An 18778-nucleotide genomic window follows, 5' to 3' on the forward strand; every position below is an offset into this window, starting at 1 on the left:
TTATAAAGCCATTTTTAAACAAAACCAAAAAGTTTACAAAAGAAAATAAAAGATACAGAAGAATGAGTTGCTTAATATATTCCAAAAAGGAGAAAAAATAAAAGAGGGGACACAATTCCAACATGCTGAACAATAAAGGGTTCTTTTTCTTTGTGGTTTCTTTTAATACAAAATACAAGCGAAGGATACACATACTTAAACCAGAGCTCAGGAGCAGGTACGCAGTCCTGGGAACCCTTTCAATAAAAGCAAAGCAGGGTTTTGTTTTTTGTGGGTTTTTTTTTCTCTTTTTTTTTCTTTCGTTGCAGGTACATACAGAGACTGGAATATGTAAAATTAAGTAGCACAAAAGACCATCACACAATTCTACCAATGAAGGTTGTAGCTAGAAAGTCATGAACATGGTCAACAGGCATGGCCACTTCAACCCCTTCCATTAGAATAATTAAAAATAAAACGGTTGCTTTTATTTTAAATAAAGCATTAATGTTACATTCAGACTTCACTGCTAGTACCATGCCGTAGATCTCAGTGTTGTCAAGGTATTGCAAGAAGCACCAGCCTGATGGAAACACCCCCCCCAATGGCACCAGAATGCTGTTTGCAGCAGCCCCTTTCTCTCTCGGCTACAAGGCATGAGCAGGGGGACTGCCAAGAGCCTGGTTTTGAGCCAAGCTCACCAGGGGATTGCGAATACTCAAGACAAATAGTCACTGCGTCCCATCTAATGCTGCCTTGCTGACGGCCGGAGGCCCAAGGCCCTACCTGGAGTCTCCTCCTCTACCTTCCAAGTGATTATTCAGGGTTTGCTGTGACACGATGTTCATGGTTCAAACCAAAATTACGTAGCTCTTATTTACAAGTTTATTCTGGAACAATTGCTTCTGCGGGGAAAGAAAAGTAAAACTCACAAATCTGCCGAACACAAAGGGAAGAAGATGGCAGACGCTCCCATGCGCGCACTCACACCCGCGCACTCACACACAAAATACTTTGGGGGGCTTTTACACACATTAGTCTGGCTTAAGCTGATTCGAGTATTTTCTCCATCCCACCCACGACCCCTCCCAAAATATATATATAAAAAACCCTCGCCCCAATATACAAAGCATATGCACAATGGTGTTTGCAGTCACACTGAGCATGCTCCGGCGATGGACCCGCTCGCGGTGAGGGGGGCAGGCAGTCTAGAGAGTCAATCCCGATAGTGGTCGAGACACAAGAGTCAGCACGTGGCGAGAACTTGACTAGACTTAAGAAACAGTTGTGGTTTGGTTTTAATAGAAAGAGTTCAATGAAAAGACATTCAAATGCCAGTCATCTACTGAGGTGGGAAGTCTAAAACAAGGATACAACTGATCTGGGGAGGTCTCGGAAGGACACTGTCATCTTTCAGAGCTCTGATGCTCCTCAAGAGTACTTAAACCAAAAGTCACCTTGGACAGTAAGAACAGAACGGTTAGTGTTGCTTACTATTGTCAAGAGCAGAACTTGCATTTAAACCTCCCAAAACGGTAGGAAAATAGTCAAAGTTCAGGGAAAATTGTCTATTTGATCATATACATATAGAATATATAATTTCCACATATAGATGTGACCCACCCCCCCCAAACTAACATCTTCTATATGCCAGCAACTATTTTGTGACAGTGTCCCTTTAAACATCCATCTGCTTACAGTTGCAGATCCTGCCTCCCCCAACAGATGAACGTCCACTTCTCACCTATTAAACTCATGGATCAGTTTGTCGTTTTTAAGAACCATGTGTTCAACAATATGATCTGTTATAAAAATAAACACTTCACAAACAAATTACATAAAGCAAAGCACCAGTTTCTACAGCTCAAAAGCTTCCAGCATGTTACAGTTTACTTCCCTCCCTCCTTCACCTGGGTGCCTCAGTGTTTATTGTACCTTTGGGACCATCACCAGTGGAGGGGTAAAAAAAAAAAAAAGGAAAGAAAAGGGAAAAAAGAAAGGAATTCCAGCACATCTCCTGCCACTGCCCGGGAAGGCCATCGCCTGCTGATGCTGCTGCCCCATGGTGGCACAGGAGCTGAGCACAGTCAGCACCGAGCCCTGGCGGTGGCGAGGTTCCTGAGCAGAAGCCACCTAAGGTGTGCTGCTTCTCTCCCCACATGCTCTTCTGCTTTGATGAAGCCAAAAGAGAACAAAAAGCTTCTTGGCTGCCCCATTTCCAAGTCTTGCTCTCCCCTACAATCCATTCCGAAACCCCATTTTGCTTGGCATGTTTGGCATTCTCGTGCTGATCAAATAGGATCTGAAGCAAATAATCCTTAGTATGAAATTCCAACTGAAATTGCCTGTGTTCAAGCCTTGTGGCCTACAAAAGGCAAGACTATTGACACAGAGCTGCAAAGCTGAACATGGTGGTGTAGATTCAGAAACAGAATGGACAAAAGGCTATATAATGGAAGTTAGTTCTGAACTACCATTAAAGACTAAGAACAGGGCACTACTTAACTGAACTTCGGAATAAATCCATTTACCTCTCTGCAAAGGCTCCAAAACTACAGCTGTGGAACAGAAGACAGTCTTTCTCAAAGGCTTTGTCTCTGACTGAAACTTTCTGCTCTGGGAAGAACTATTCCCACTCCTAAAGAAAGGTGTTTTTCACAGCTTTCCTTCAAGAAAACAGAATGCTTCACACCAGTTAAGTAAAAAGGACATTTAGAAATGGTTAAGTGCCACTACTGAAAAATGCTGTGTGCTAAAAACAATAACTCAAAAGGATCAACCTTCACCGTTTTCTTCTACCTGTAAAAATGGAAAGCGCTGTTTCTAACAGAGGAGCCAAGAAACCATTTGGGCTTAACTTAGTGTTTGCACGAAACAGTCAGATACAGCAAAAGGTACAAAACCCCAGCAGCAGGACAGGGTTGACATCGTGTTTGGGTTGTGACAAACTCCAAGAGAAGCATCAAGCAGCCTGTACCAGCCGTGAGGCAAACGGATGAGAAAGCAGAACAGGTTTGTTAGAGCAAGGGCTGAAACTGCCAGGCAGGAAAGAATCCAGTCCAAAACCTGAACTGAGAACAACAGGAACTCGCTTTTCACAGCCTTCACTTTAGTTACCTGTGTTAGCAAAAGAAGATCATACAGTGGAACTTACAAAAGACACCCTTCAGGAAATAACCCCTGGTCTGGCAGGTAAAGAACCAACCGTTTGACCAGTCAGCGAGAGGTATTCTACAGTTAATAGCAAAAAAACTCCCTAAGAAGCCAATAGACAATAGCTTGAAATAGTCTGGACTGAAAGGGAACAACCCCGTGGCCCAGACAGTCACAAAAGTGTATTCTATCCCCAATTTTAATCCAACTGCTTTTGACAACTTGGCCGTTCGTTTTCCCCGTATTACCCAAGAAGTGGAGGTAAGAGACTCTGCTCTTCCAGAAACCTGGAAGGTGGGAAGAGGGGTGGGAGAGGAGAGGGGATTACATTCGCTTCTTTATCAAGAGTTGGTACTTCAGCTCCAGCCTTAAGCTGTTCTGCAAAATTAAACCACTTAAAAAAGAAGATTTACAATGGAAACACCGATCATCTTTATTGTAACGGCAACAGTAGTTTCATTAAAGGATATTAGAGAACTTAATTTTTTATAAGCCAAGGTAAAGTAATTTACCAGCCTCAATAAAATCCATGGCTATGAATCACACAAGACAATCACTCGGCTGTTAGATTAATAAGTCATTCCACTTTTTAGGCTCCACACTGTGCTCATCAGCATCTCCAGGCTTCCTACGCCATTCAGCCCAACGTCCTTCCTGGTCATATTAGTGTCTCTCTCTACAATCCAGATAGGATTAAACACCTGGTAGCACGTGCACCAGCAATCCAACTGATTAGCTGCCTTATGTTAACCTTCAAGAGGCTGGTTACAACCTGTGTAGTTCTGTGACAAAAAGAAAGGATGCAAAGCTTCTCAGCTATAGATAACTGTGAGCGACACAGAGAAAGCACAAAGGGTTTCAAAAAGAGAAAAATGGCAGGTCCAGTTCTGAGTATTTCCACCAACAAACATGGCAGCAACCTCTGCATCGGGGTTTGAAACCCAGGGCTTGGGTACTTCAGAAAACAAGGATATGGCTGCTTGGATAAAAACACATTTAAATGCCACCACACACATCTCAAGTGTCTTGCATTTTGAGGGGGACATCCTGCTTTTTTATTAGGGAACGATAGAGCCCTGCTACACTGCTTCCGAACTCCACTTCCTCCCAACTTCATCCTTTACCACTGTTCCCCAGTCAGCACTGCTCAGGCTTAGGGAGCAGAATGATGACCAACAGTCAGAAGCAGCTGTGTCAATGTGAGAACAAAGCCTCCCACACTGCAGGATGAAGACATGGAAGTGGGATCGTGGTGATGTGCACTACCATGGAAGTCTGCTGTCCAACACTGGAGCTGGAGAGGCTGAGCTCTGACTACACAGCCTCCTGAGGCCAGATGGAGGGAGAGAAGAGAAACACTTCAGCGTGACTCATGGGATCCGAGACTGACCAGAGCATTACAGGAATCCTTAGCTTCACATTTAGGAAAGGACATCCCTCGCCCCAAAAGCTAAAGAATTTAGTTTTACACTACCCATTGATTCTTTGTTTTGTTTCCTTGGGAAAACTTGACAGACATTTGCCCCAATCCCAAACTGGAAACCAGAGGTTTTCAAATGGTTTGCAGTTTTTCTTCCCTATCCTGCCCACCTATAGCCAACTGTGGAAGAATTAAGGGATGGGAGAAGCCTGTAGGTTGTCTATCTGGATTTGTAGAGAATAAACTGCAATTCTCCTATTGCAGAACAGTATTCTCTCCAGCAAACATGAAAGATCTTGCTTCCTGATCAGAGGGTCTTTACTAAATAGAAGACAGTGGCCCATCTACAAGTCTCATGACTGCTTTCCATGAAAAGCATGCCTGAATCCAAGAAACACAGGTCTCCTCCCTCTGTTTCCTCTTCCTCAACTGGAATTCCTACCAACTACATTGGTTTCTGAGAGTGCTTTCGTCTCACCAGAAGTCTGTTAAAGCATAGCTTCATGTTCCCCCCAGATTCAAACACAGAAGAATAGTTTGAAAGAACTCTTACCAGCACTGGGCAATCTATTCTAACAAGGATTTGTAAGTATGGTTTCCACGTATCAGTCTCAACCCTTATTGCTTCACAACTGCAGTTATCCCTTGAAAGAAAAATATATATATATATATATATATTTCAAAGGTCTGTTAATTTTGTCTCCAATGGCTTTCCTGGGGGAGGGAGAACAGAATGGCCAACAGAGAACATTGACTTCAAAACAGGACTGTGTAAGGGTTTCCTCTTATTAAAAAAAGGATACACTGTATTAAAGAGCTGAAAGTAAAGACAGCATTCAAAGCCCATGAGTCAAGCCACAGCCAAAACCGTGTTCTACCCCTAAGTGTGTTTTCTTTTCCTTTTTCTTTTTTTGTTGGGTTTTTTCTTTTTTTCCTTTTTTTTTTTTTAAACAAAGATTTCCTCAACTGCCATTTAATCTTCCCCAGAGGGTGCTTCATCTTCAGAGCCCTCATCCCCTGACTTCTCTGGTGCAGGGCTGGCTGATTTTTTCTTTTCTGGGGGACTTTCAGGCTCTTCATCCTCTTCTTTAGGGGATGGGGTCTTTTCTTTTGTTGCCTTGGAAGCTGTGGGGCGGCCTGCCTTCCCTTTGCCTTTCACTGGGCTGGGGGTCACTGAAAGAAGAAAGAGCTTATAAAAGTTATGATCAGCAACAGAGACAAAACTGTCACGTGGCTTCATACAACCAGGATTGAGCAACACATGGTGCGTTTTACACCGAGTGTTAGAAAAGACCTTGAAGCTCATCCAGTCCAACCGTTCCCCAGCACTGCCAAGGCCACCCCTAACCCATGGCACTGAGGCCTCGTCTCCACGGGGTGTGAACACTCGCAGGGACGGTGACTGCAGCCCTGCCCTGGGCAGCCTGTTCCAATGCCTGAGCACCCTTTGGGGCAGGAATTGTTCCTCAGCTCCATCTAAACCTGCCCTGGTGCAGCTTGAGGCTGTTTCCTCTTGTCCTGTCCCTTGTTGCTTGGGAGCAGAGCCCAGCCCCTCCTGGCTCCATCCTCCTGTCACGTAGTTAGTAAAGCTGAACTGAAAAGTTAGCTAATGATGTAAGAACTGTTTAATTCCATGTCCTGATCAATTACTAGATATGACACCACAAGCACAAATTGTATTATTTGGCTACAAATAGGCTGAAATTCAGACTGCAGCTTCTCAATAGGGAAAACCTCGTTATCTATGCAGTTTTTCAACAAGACATAGATAACAATTCAAACTCTTAATTAAGAATTAAAGCTGCCACATTATTATATAGTGCTGCTTTAAATCACGGCCTATTACATGAATTACAAGAAACCTGGAGAGGGGCTTTGGACAAGGGCCTGTAGGGACAGGCCAAGGGGAATGGCTTGAACCTGCCAGAGGGGAGACTGAGATGAGCTCTTAGGCAGAAGCTCTTCCCTGTGAGGGTGCTGAGGCGCTGGCACAGGGTGCCCAGAGAAGCTGTGGCTGCCCCATCCCTGGCAGTGTTTCATGTGAATGCTCCTGATTCCAAGATTTCTACCAAGTCTTCTAGAGCAGGAAAAGGAACTACTAACCTCTAAAGCAAAGGGAAGAGTTTTCTTTGCATACACTCACCTGTGGCCTTTAGCCTGGGCTTCGGCATTTTCTTTTCTTTCCTCTCTGGCTTGGATTTCTTGGAGACCTTTTTGTTTTTCTTTTTTGAGCTGCCATAGTCACTATCATCATCGTCTTCCATGAGGAAGTCCTCGTCGCTTCCTGAATCTGCTGGAAGCATAAACAGATTTAAGTTTTTGTTGAGAAAAGAAAAGGGAGCAGAAGATACAGTTGAAGGATCTGCCAGTTCAGCTGTGGAGACAGGAAACCAGGACTCTGTGACCTGAAGAGCTTCCACCTATGTGCTAAATGACATTGCAGATGACTTTACATTGGTAGGGATAAAGCACTAGTATAATGACACAGCAAGTGTTTTGAGGTCCTCTACAGATGCTCCATCACCTTAATAAGAGTGAGAGAAGTGATCTTCTCAATGGTACTCTTAACTCCATTGTGAAATCATTTGCACTCAGTATTTCAGATTTCATTGCCAGCAGAACCCATCTCTTCTGAAACAAACTGTCCTTCCTTGATTAGATCAAGGATAAAAAGTACTTTTATGTCATCTGAAAGGAGCATGAATGCTTCAAAATCAACTGGATAGCAGCAAAAAGCATGAAGAATTTCACAAGTGTTAAAGCTTGGTCTGTTGGACAGACACACAGTAATAAGTTACCGAGAAAAACAAGTTACATCTTCACTGTCACAGTCAAAAAGTAAACTGGGTTCCTCCTGCTGTCTGGCCAAACCCATAAACTTCTGTTTAACTATACCCAGGTTACATTGATTTCAACTTTTTACAATCCCATTTACTCACTCTCCTGGAACTGTGCTTCATCATCCTCTTGTTCTTCCTCCTCACTCCCCACATCATCCATAAGCATCTCTCGTTGTTTAGAAGCTGCTTTGGACGCTGCCTGTCGTTGCTGACGCACATTTTTGTGGTCTTCTTTTTCATCCTCACTGTCCTCTGCAGCAAAAGTCACCACGTTATAAGGAGATAGGGAACAGACATCATCTTGAGGTAGCACAAGGGCAAGACACAGGTCAAGGCAGTCATGAGAAAGTGAATCAAGATGCTCACTGATTGTTTTTTACCTGCAGGCCTTTTCCTGGATTTGGAGGCTGCCCTCTTGTTCTTTTCTGGTTTAGCCTTTTTTCCTTTTTTGCTTTTTTGAGAGCTCTCATAGTCACTGTCAGCTTTGCCATCATCTGCTCCTAAGTCATCATCTTCACTGCCAAAATCTTCATCTGGAAGGAAAAGGTACAACTATGAAGTTTCTTGTATCATTCTGAAAGAGGGACAAGAACTAGATTTACAGACACCTATCTGCTGCATATTACAACACAAAACCAAGTTATCCCAAACCAGGATGGGAAGTAACAGCAGCAAGAAGCAGCATCCACCTTAAGTGTATCGGGAAAGTGCATGCTTCTCTAGGCAGAACAATTTCTTTCCTATGCTAAATCCTACTCCTGTAACTCTTACAACCTGCTCTTCACTTTGTAGATACACTATCTGTCCAATGTAGTTAGTTACCTGCTGAGTGTGAATCATCTTTCTTAGTCTTCACATCTTTTTCTTCTGAATCCTCACTGAAAATGAGAGAAAGACAGGGTTTGGCTGCTGTTTTAACTTTGGTTTCAGGCACTAACATATGGAAAACACCAATATGCAGAGAGCAAACTGATCTCCAGGCTGGGAACAGGCACTTGTCCTGGACATCACCATGTTACACTTCAGAATTACTCAGCTGTGAATGGAGCAATCATGGTTGGAAAGGTAACATTCAACCTTTGAATCACACACAAACTTAAAGTGATCCAACCAGGAAATAGTAAGGTTGAGATGAGCCATGCACTTCACTCTTAACCCTACCAATAATACAGGTCTTGCATTTTACAGTTAGAAATTAAGCTTTATATAATGCATGGCTGAGTCTATAAATGGAATAAAATTTTATACTGAATATTATAGCCATCACTTTATGTCACTGCTTTCTTTGGACCCCTTCATCCTCTATTGCGCTATAGCACTTGACTAGCACGTATTTGGTTTACAATCTCTCAAATCTCATTTCTGAGGGAGTTTCACCACCTCTCACCAGAGGGCATCCCTATCAAGCAAGTACTCGTGCTCTTACCCAAACCCCCATCGTTAGTCATGCCCACTGGCCAGAGAGGGCTTTCCTTCCAGCACCTAAGAATGTGCACTCCAATCAGGAAGCAAACAAGTGTTCTGAGCAGGAGTGGTGAGGACTCTGGTAAGGGCCAATGATGTACAACATATGCTTCAGGAATGGCTGAAGTGCAGAATCTGCCAAGGCCAGGAAGTACAATAGATCAAACCTCTGCTGCTTTCCAATCCGGCAGTTGGAGCTGCCACACAACACTTCAAGAACTCTCATAGTTTAGGTAACTTGTCCCACCACAGCCCCTCAGGCCTGGATGGCCTGGAATCCGTGTGGGTTTCAGTCCCTTAAAGACAGGAGCTGGTTTTCCATGCAAGCTTCCTGTGAGTTTTGCAATACATACATACAGAACTGTTCTTACAGATTTAAAAAGCCCCAAAGCTAAAAGGACACCAAGGTCAGCTACTAAATTGCTTTGGGAGCTGCCCAGCCCTATCTCTTTACAGGTCATACCCATTAAATCCTTGATTTCAGATATTCCAGGCATTTGCCAGGGTGAAAACAGTCTCTCCCACTCAGTTCACAGCAGCAGGTGGACCATGGAAATACTCGCATGCCTACATTCATGGAACAGGAAGATGATGGGGAAGCCTCCTAAGTGTACAGTGCAACAGGATCAAGAGACACCTTGGGCTTACATAGTATGAATAAACTCCATCCCTGAAGCTGGTGTCTGTCATGAGGGCAGTCAATTGACTTAAGAGGTGTTATGGTAATCATTTGCTGACCATAGTTTCTGTAAACAGGAAGATACCTTCACTCTACAGGAAAGACTTCCACTGCTCAGTAGGACATCACTTAGAATGGAGGCCCTTCACACTGCTGGAGCAACTCAGTTATCAAAGCAGGTTACTTTGGTTATGAATTAGACAAAACTAGAAATCAGAAACAAAGAAATATAACAAATGGCCCCAGCTCCTAACTGCCACTGTACTGTCGCATTTAATCTTTAACCACAAGGGGGAATGGCTCTAAACTGAAAGATATTTAGATTAGATATTAGGCGAAGTTGGAGAACTTCTGAGGGTGGTGATGGCAGTGAGGCGCTGGCACAGGGTGCCCCGAGAAGCTGTGGCTGCCTCATCCCTGGCAGTGTTCAAGGCCAGGCTGGACAGGGCCCGGACAAGTGGAAGGTGTCCCTGCCCATGGCAGGGGGTTGGAACTGGAGGAGCTTTAAGGTCCCTTCCAACCCAACCCATTCCATGATTCTATGAATGGTCCAAGCATATGGAAAAAACATGGAAAACAGAGTACATCTTGCCACTGACTTACGTGGACAATTGGAACAGTTGCCAATTTCTGTAACTCTGATCATATTCCTTCCCATTCCCACCATCTAGCTCTGGAAATTTCAATGACAAAGTACTAGTGACAAGTACTTTCCACATGATTTCTCTGTCTATTTGGATGAGAAAGAACCACCTCAATGTCCAAACTGATTATCCAAGCTTTGTGATTGAGAGTTCTGTAACTTACACTGCAGACCTTGAACTCCACTTATCATCACTCCTCTTAGGATCTACTGCTCCCCACATACAGGACAAGGTTTGGAGCCATGTTTGTACTTGATGAAGTGCTGCTTTTACCTGTCCTCCTGAGAGTTCTTCCCAGATCTCCTCTTATTTTTAGCCTCCCGGGGAGACGAACGGATTTTCTTGGATGGGGGACCTGAATCTCTTCCATAATCTTCATCTGGATGGGATAGTACAAAATGGCTTTGAGTCAAGCTCCTAGTTCCCAGCAAACTGACTTCTTCAGCTATCACTTAAACTGCCCATTTCATGCACATCAAAAACAAACCCTTAAAAAGACCCAAACCAACACAATAACAAAACCACAAAGCTTCAAACAGAACTTTATAGAAGGAAAGTCCTGTCTTTAACCAGTGATTTACCTTTTCTTCCACCAGCAGCACAATCAGTGTCCCACACGAACAAGTCTGATATAGGCAGATGAGCTACAGAAAGCCCCACAAGAGGACAGAGTGTCTCATTTTACAGAAACAGAGTTGTTATCTAAACCTATTACAAGTTAACATCCCTACATATTTCTACACGCTTTTAACAGCACTTTATTTACTGTGCTGTGATGGGAAAAACACATGTCATTGTGGAGTAGTTTACACAGTAACTTTTTACAACTATTACACAAGACCTTATACAATATGAGACCAGGACTGCAATGAAGAACTATGCACATTTGTTTCCATTATCAGCGCAGCCTCACTGAGCAAACGGTAGCACTATGAGTGTTTTCTAAGAGCGCAAAACCTATTCCATATGGCTTCCAGAAACATTCCATTAATTCACAGGGACATAAAGACTGGGGGTTTGGAGATCCAATTCCCAAAAATGCCTCCTGACATTATGGGATTAACTGGAGTCCCACTAAACTGGAAACATATTTTATGGGAGAAAAAGTGGCATCAGGGAGATGCTGCCCCAGAACATAACATAGACCAAGGAAGAAGACAGTTGCTGCCAACAGCCTCAAGGCACTACAACAATACAAGCATTAAATAGTAAGATTTCTATCACCATTGTTTGCTTAATAAAAAGCATATGAGGATCATTATATTTGCAAATACTTATTAACAGTTCAGGCTGTGAAGAGCAGAAAGTCCTTCGAATGTAAGTTAAAGATGTGACCAGAAGCAAAACAGTTGATATGCAAAGCAATAAATGAACTAGGCCCAAGATTACATTGGCAAGAAAAAAAGTCATTTACCAGCATCATCTGATTCCTGAAACTGGGAATAATCGACCACCTTCCTGTTCCTGTTCAAAAGCAAGGGGAAAAAAGAAGTTAGCAATTTGAGATGCAAAAGCTTTCTGCAAGTACCAAGAAAGTGCTGTATCCTTGCTTCCAGTGCAGGATTTGCAGCCTAAAAACACTCCAAGCAAACTCTCCTAAGCAAGCCACCTACACCTTTGAAGTCAGAGAGGAACACACAGTATATTCTAGCATTTTCCTAAGGAGCTGTTATAATAGACTGGATTACAGTCTTGGAGTTGAGAAGTGCTTTGTGATAAGTAGCACTCTCTTATGGCTCATGGCTGCAGTGAGGAAGAGCCATCTTAACCTGCACTACATGGTTCTTTCATTATTCACACTATGGAGCTATCATTATGTATCACCACACTAGCAAAAGCCTATTTTGAAGCAGTGTCTCCATCCCAAGATTAAAGATGCTCTTCAAGAAAGCATCAGCCTGAACTTTAAGCCAGAGCTTCCCCTAAGACCCTGTGGCACCGCTGTGTTATTTAAGACCAGGATTCCAGGTGTAAAACAAGCACACAAATATCAGCACGAATTAGAGAAGCATTTCCATATTGTTTTCTAGCCCCTTTGACTCAAAGCCAGTGGCAAAGCTGATTTTGCAGCAGTCATCACCAGTGCTCACCTCTATAGCCAGAAAAGTTAAGCAAATGGTAGGACCTGGAGGACTACTGCAAAGAGAAGCCAACACAAGCCCCCTCCAGCACATGAACCACAAGGCCCTTCCCCTCTCCTGCCCTGCTGAATTCCACACACAAACTGGACTGCACTTTGCAATCGACATCTCGCATTGCTGCCAAGAGCATCGAGCTGAAAGATGTCTCAAAGGCCACTGTTGCCTTCTGGCTGTTGATCCATTTGAAATCAAGTGTGAGTTGCCCTCCCATACAAGTACCTCTCCTCATGGCTTGCAGCAACAGGCATCAGAAGATGAAGCAGCACAATTGTTTTATTTCAACCCTGCACAGAGCCTCCTTAAAAAAATTCCCCGAAAACCCCAAGCTCTCAACAAAAGAAAGCCCCAACAAGCAAAGAGAAGGGAAGTAAAACCAGTCATTAGACTGCTACAGGCTGAGTCAAATCCAAGCTGCAGAGTACGCGCAAGTGGAACAAAGTACAAGAGCAAAGTGCTCCCGAGCACTGCTCACTCACAGCCCCAGTACAGGAATACACCAGTTCAAGAACACAACCACTGCACTGTCCAGGAACTCCAACTCCTATTCCAACAGGCAGCCTTCCTGAAGATTGCCTCCTGATGCGCCTCCCACGTGAAAGCACTGATTTTATTCTAGTAAGCATGTGAAGAACAATGAAGTTACTAAATAAGATGTTCAATCACTTCTCTAACATGCAAGATGGAAGCTGTAATCTTGCCACCTTGTAGTAACTTGGTCACACACAGCTTCATCTTCCTTATTTCAGTCAGAGACCCAGATTAAATCAGGCCCCAAAAACACAGCACAGACAACAGAACCTTAGTGAAAAACACTGTCCCTATGCAAAACATCCTTCCTCTTTCTAAACTCTGTACCCTGTGTTCAGCTGGATAGTAAATCCTGCCAGGCCCTCATTACCTGCTGAACAGGAGCAGTGATACTGGTATTAAAAACCAATCACTACGGCAGAAGGAAACTAGAGAGAAGGCAGTTTGTCTTGCTTGATCTGATTTTGCAGGGCAAGGAGAAGAGTAGAGGAAAAGGAATAACCTACAGTGAGATTCCTGCAGACAGAAACGTGCAGGTCTTCCCAACAGAGCCAGAGAAGCTCCCAAGGGCAGAACCAGCAAACAAACTGCTCCTGCCTCTGCCAATCTCCTCACTCTATACTCATCACTCACCCCATGGAGATCAACTTACGCTTGGCTGTAGACCTGTCAACAGCACTGATGTGCAGTGCTTAGTAACTACAAGCTTGCAGCGAGAGACTGCATCTTTTATTATGCCAAGGTGACAAAAACAGAGTAGATAAGATCACTGGGGCTTAGAGCCAGAGAAAAAGTAGTGCTGGTTTTGTCAAAAACTAGAAGCTGTTCAGGCAAGCAACCAGATATAAACCATTTCTTACAACCAGGCAATAAACCATTCCTTACATTCAGTTAGACTGAGCATAAGACAATCTTATAGGTATCTGGGATGGACACTGTTCAAGCTGGTTTCAAATACACACTGAAACTTTAAGGTAACTCACTTGCTAATTCAGCTTAACATTTACAGTGTGCCTGTGAGAAGGAACTGAGGGAGAAAAGGTAGAGAGAGAAGTTGCCATAGTTTAAGTTTTATTTAACAACAGTCAGTCCGGTACTGCTGGAATAAAGAGTAACTCTTCTAGCAAGTCCTCAGCACTTACTGGGCAAAGTAATGCTCAAGTCATTTACTAAGAACTCAGAAATACCCAATGGTTCTTATAACTCATACTCAATGCCCACCAAGCCGAGTAAGGATTGTATAGGAATACCTCATCTTCAGCCAGTGAATTCCCTAAATCCTCAGCCTTTGGAAGGCAACATGTCAGATTACCACCATTAGGAAAGCTTTTGGATTTGTAAAGGGAATGCTCAGCTCCCCAGGTATTTCCACAGGTACTAAAATCCACAGATCAAGTCCCAGTTTAAACAAAGTAACACATCTGCTCCTGAAAAGCAATGCTGGAAGTCTCCAAAAAGCTGGTGACCCATCTCATTGAGCACTGAAGAGGAATGGTTAGGACAAAGAAATGACAGATTAAACGGTTACTGATGGGGTTTTTGGTTTGAACTCCAGCATTTAACCACTATCACCATCAAACCAAGCATTGTGAGGAATATCAGGGCCCTTCCCTCAGTGCAGGACAAAGTGTTCACTCTTTCCCACCTGGTAAAGATGTCCCACTCTGAGGGCAGCATCTTGTCAATAAGCATTGCCATTAAAAGCACCCCTTTGGTGCCTCTTTTACCCAAAGATAAGATAGGAAATGTTTTTCCCACATACTTTCAAACCTGGGCAAAACAAACACCCAGCACTGGATTTAGGCCTTAAATGAACATTCACTTACAAGGACACAGCAGAAGCTGAAACATCAAAGCCCAGTGACAGCTCTGTACCTAAAGCACATCACTATGGTGTCAGATGGTCAAAACCAGCACAACTGTACTCAGACAAGACTTGAGGAGAGGCTCCCAGTAACAGAGGTCATTGTTTGGGGATGAACTTGGGGTAACTCCAAATGTCTCTAAGACTAAGCACTGCTCATGGCATCTGTAGGAATTTGTAGGGATACACATGACTTGGAACTCCATAAAACAATTAAATGATTTTTGCAGCAACAGTTTTGGGCCCATCCTCCATTTGAGCCTAACTACAATTACTAAATACAATACAGAACTGGCCTGACGCAGAGCAGGGGGAGGAAAACCACAAACCCCAAAACACCCCCTCCCAAATCAATTCTGCAACCTGTGTTGTTCCTGGTATTTCAATTTCTATTGTACCTTTGCCTTGCTCTCTCTGTTTCTCTTCAGGCTGAACGTTTTCAGAGCAAGGATCACATCTTTTTGCTTATCTGGAAAGCATCCATAGCTTATCTCTGGACACAACCACACGTTATTCCTTAAGTTAAATCCCCAAGGAAGTGTTGCTTTCCCTCCTACTCCATGCAAGAAATCACAATATTTATACTTTACATTGTCCAGGTACAAGACTGGCAACAAGTCATATTTAGAGAAATACAGCTTTTCCTGCAAGTAAAATGTCAAAGGTTCCCCTTCCCCTGTGGTGCCAATGGAAGACTGGGATTCAAGTGTTACTAATACAGAAAAATTAAGTGCCTTGAAGCACTGAGATGGATCAATTCATAACTGGCTTTAATCTTAAAATGAACAAACACAAACCCCTGTGACTTCTCTACTCGCCCAATGCCTGCAGGGAAGGAATTACCAGCGAGTGAAAGCAGCCAGCAAGGAAAAGCAGAAGCGAAGGCCAGCCAATGGAGAGCCAAAATTCTTCCTTGAAACACATTAATTGAAGTTCTTTATAAAAACAGTGCCTCAAAATTGGGTATTTCAGCTGTATGAAGGAACAGGAAGGGATGGCACGATGCAGCCACCAGCTCTGAAAGCTCTCTGCAGTACTTGAGTGGAGGCAGCCACATGAAGCAGAGGTTCAGTGACTGGAGCTTCCTTTCCACTTCTTGCCCTTTGCCAACAATAGCGCAGATACCATCACTACCCACCCAGGAGCAGTTTAATTGTGTAGAAAGCGCTTGGGTCCAAGTGCCAGGCAAATGAAGCCTGTAAATACCAGGACTTCACTACCACTTCACACCAGTTTTAAAGGAATCAGAGTATTAAGGCGATATTCTACCAGCAAGTGGAAGAGAAACAAGGATACTGGTTGGATTTTATGAAGTTCCTTGTTTTAAACACATATAGATTCACCAGAAACTGGCAAACATCATAAATTAATTCAAACCCACTGAACACAGGAAAACTTTTCCAACACTCAATCTTATTCTGATGGGAAACCCTTCCCCAGACTCCCATGTTACCCACAAGCCAACATATCCAGACAACACCTCAAAGCCAACAACTGGAGAAGTTTCTGATTTAAACCTATGAAGGGAGCTCTCCAGTCACCCCCTAGCAGAGCAGCAGGCTGCACCAGCCACTGAATGGTGACATTTTTCCCCCGGGAGGGCTGTTTAACACAGCTACATTGCGGATTGCCAGACCTGCTCCTCACACGTGCCAAAGGGTTTGCTGCTGCTAGCAGCCTGCTGGACTTTAGCACCTCATTTTCCTGCCTGTCAGCCGGGGTGACCCAAGTCAGCTCTTTCACAACGCTGCAGGGCCAGGCACATTTCTATTCATTGATTATTTTTGTCTAGAAATGGTGGCTTAGAAAGTTACTGAATAGCAGAAAGCTTGGGAGCTACTTGGGAAGACACAACACCTCCCTTACCTGCAGCGAGCCTCCAGGGCTGGCAAGTTAATCACCAGCAGAACATGCACTGAAGTGTCACCCTGAGCAGCAAAGTCACATCACCTCTGTATTTCAGAGCACAGGAACTGTCATGCAAGATCAGACCACGAGGCATCTCCTCCACCATCCTGCCTTGCAAAATGCCAAAGCCTGATGCTGCAGAGCAGGGAATACCTACTCCTATTAATCCATCTTTTGGACCCAAGACAATTCCCTAAGACTGGAACTTGAGCTTTACTTGCCCTTACCTTTGCATGCAGGAATACACACTATTGGGCAAAACAAAAGAGCTACGGAAAAACAACTGTTTCCCTAATCACTGCGCCAAACTCCCCCACTTAGCACAGTCCTAGCTTCCAGTTATTTAACTCCTGTGTGCTAGAAACATTACCTAACTACAAAGGCTACCACCTATAAACATACATATGTAAGTTTTTACAGCCATAATTAATTTCAGATTGATTATTCCACAAGACCCAGGATCCACAGACCAGGCTCACTGGGAATCAAAGCACAACCAGTTACTTAAAGTACCTTGAGAATGAAAACATTTCAGAGCATTCAAACAATACCTGATGAAACCTCTTACTTTTGCTATAAAGACAATTCAAATCTCAAGTCCACTCTCTGACCACTTTCCAGCTCCCTCTTCCCCCCTCAGATACATGCTCTGGGATTTCAAAGTTACCACGATTCAACACCATGGCTCAGGTTACCCTGCAGCTCCCCAGCTCCAGGTGCAAGCAAAGACACAACCACCAGGACCTACCTCCTCTGCAGCTGAGAGCACGGCCCGCTATGTAAACGCCCCACGGGTTCCTCCTTCCACGGGCTAAACCCAGCGCTCTCGGGGAAAAGGGGGAAACACCCGTAGGAAATGGACCCGGGGACCGCAGTTAGCGACCAGGCGAGAGGAAAAGGGCGTGCGCTGAGCGCTGCTCCCACCAGAGGGGGCGGCTCCTCCCGGCTCCTCCCCTAAACGTGGTTTAACTCCATGCACAGGCCCCCGGCCCAGACCCTGCCTGGACCCGGCGCTGTGCATGCGGGTCCCCTCCCCCTGCGGCGTGCTCCGCTTCCCCCCGCGCAGGGAGCGGGGCGCAGGGGCTGCGGCACCGGGCGGCTCAGGGCGGATGGCGGGGATGCGCTCTTCCCGTTACAAAACGCTGCGCGCAGCCTCTCCCCAGGCCTGCAGCGCACCAGCCCCCCGGCGAGGCGGCGAACCAGGCCGGGCTGCTCGGAGAGAGCGATCAATGCACCGAGTGGCGGGGAATGCGCGAAGCCAGGGAGGAATAGAAGGGAAACGGGCCCGTGCTGAGCCCGCGCGGCCTGCCTGCCCCTCACCCCGCCCCTCCGCGGCTCGCCCGGGCCTCAGGCTGCCCCTTCCCCAGGCACGGCCTGCGGCGAGGCCTGCGGCAGGGCGGGCGGGAGGGCCTGCAGCGCTGGGGGCCGGGCCCGGGCAGGGAGGGAGGGAGCAGGGAAGGAGAGAGGGAGGGAAGGAGGCAGCGCTGGCGCCGCGGGTGGGAGGAGAGGCGGGAGCGGGGCCTCCGCGCCCCGCCAAGGACTCACCTGACAGGCCTGGACATTTTCCCCGGCGGTTCGGGCCCGGCGCGGGCAGCGTCGCCCAGCGCGGAGGGGAAGGAGGAATCGAACGGTCGCTCGGTGCGGGCTCGGCGTCGCCCGTCCCCTCCTCGGAGCGAGCGGGAGCCCTGGGCCCAGCGCCTCGGGCCGCGCCTCCGGAGCCGCCTCTTCCCCCCTCAGGCGCTGCCGCCGCCGGCCCGCGCCCCGCCGCGGCAGACACCCGCTGCTCTGCGAGGGCCGCGCGGCCGCCCCGGGCCCGGTCGCCGCCGCTCCGCCGCCGCCGCGGTCGCCGCTGCTCAGCCGATCCCCCCCGCAAAATGGTCGCGTTCGCACCGCCGAGAGGATGCGAGCGGGGGGGGGGCGGTGCAGCCTAACCCACTGGCACCACCTCCTCCCCCGCTCATTGGGTACGGCGGGCGGAGCGCCGCTTCCCATTGGCTAGTTCGAACCATCACGGCGGGTAGAGCCTGCCCACTGGCCCCGCGGGGAGAGGAGGGGGGCGAGGACGCCTCACACGCTTAAGCTGCTGTGCGCGGCAGAGGAGCGGCCCGCGGCAGATTCGCCACCGGGCCCCGCTGTTGTCGCCCCGCTCCGGGCAGAC

At 46.0% G+C, this 18778-nt stretch overlaps 1 protein-coding gene across 2 annotated transcripts; it reads right to left on the reverse strand.

The window, feature by feature from the left end:
- On the reverse strand, positions 1-18313 carry NUCKS1 (nuclear casein kinase and cyclin dependent kinase substrate 1). Of its 2 annotated transcripts, none has more exons than XM_080632688.1 (8): positions 18166-18313; positions 11594-11643; positions 10453-10558; positions 8215-8270; positions 7773-7925; positions 7492-7644; positions 6696-6842; positions 1-5725 (listed from the first exon to the last, which is right to left on the reverse strand). In XM_080632688.1, the coding sequence occupies exons 1-8, from the start codon at positions 18180-18182 to the stop codon at positions 5526-5528; spliced, it is 882 nt and encodes a 293-aa protein (XP_080488814.1). In that variant the 5' UTR covers positions 18183-18313; the 3' UTR covers positions 1-5525. The 2 variants fall into 2 exon arrangements, with proteins under 2 accessions (XP_080488814.1, XP_080488813.1); XM_080632687.1 differs by having other exon boundaries at positions 6696-6845.
- Between the last annotated feature and the right edge of the window lie 465 nt (positions 18314-18778).

The sequence above is a fragment of the Psittacula echo genome, assembly GCF_963264785.1.
Source record: "Psittacula echo genome assembly, chromosome: 22".
NCBI classification, from domain to species: Eukaryota; Metazoa; Chordata; class Aves; order Psittaciformes; family Psittacidae; genus Psittacula; species Psittacula echo.

Excerpts from the sequence above, each read along its gene's own strand:
- NUCKS1 (XM_080632687.1), bottom strand. Across the intron at positions 10,559-11,593 it reads TCAGGAATCAGATGATGCTG|ATGAAGATTATGGAAGAGAT; the intron begins GTAAATGACTTT and ends TATCCCATCCAG. Across the intron at positions 5,726-6,695 it reads GCCCAGGCTAAAGGCCACAG|TGACCCCCAGCCCAGTGAAA; the intron begins GTGAGTGTATGC and ends TTCTTCTTTCAG.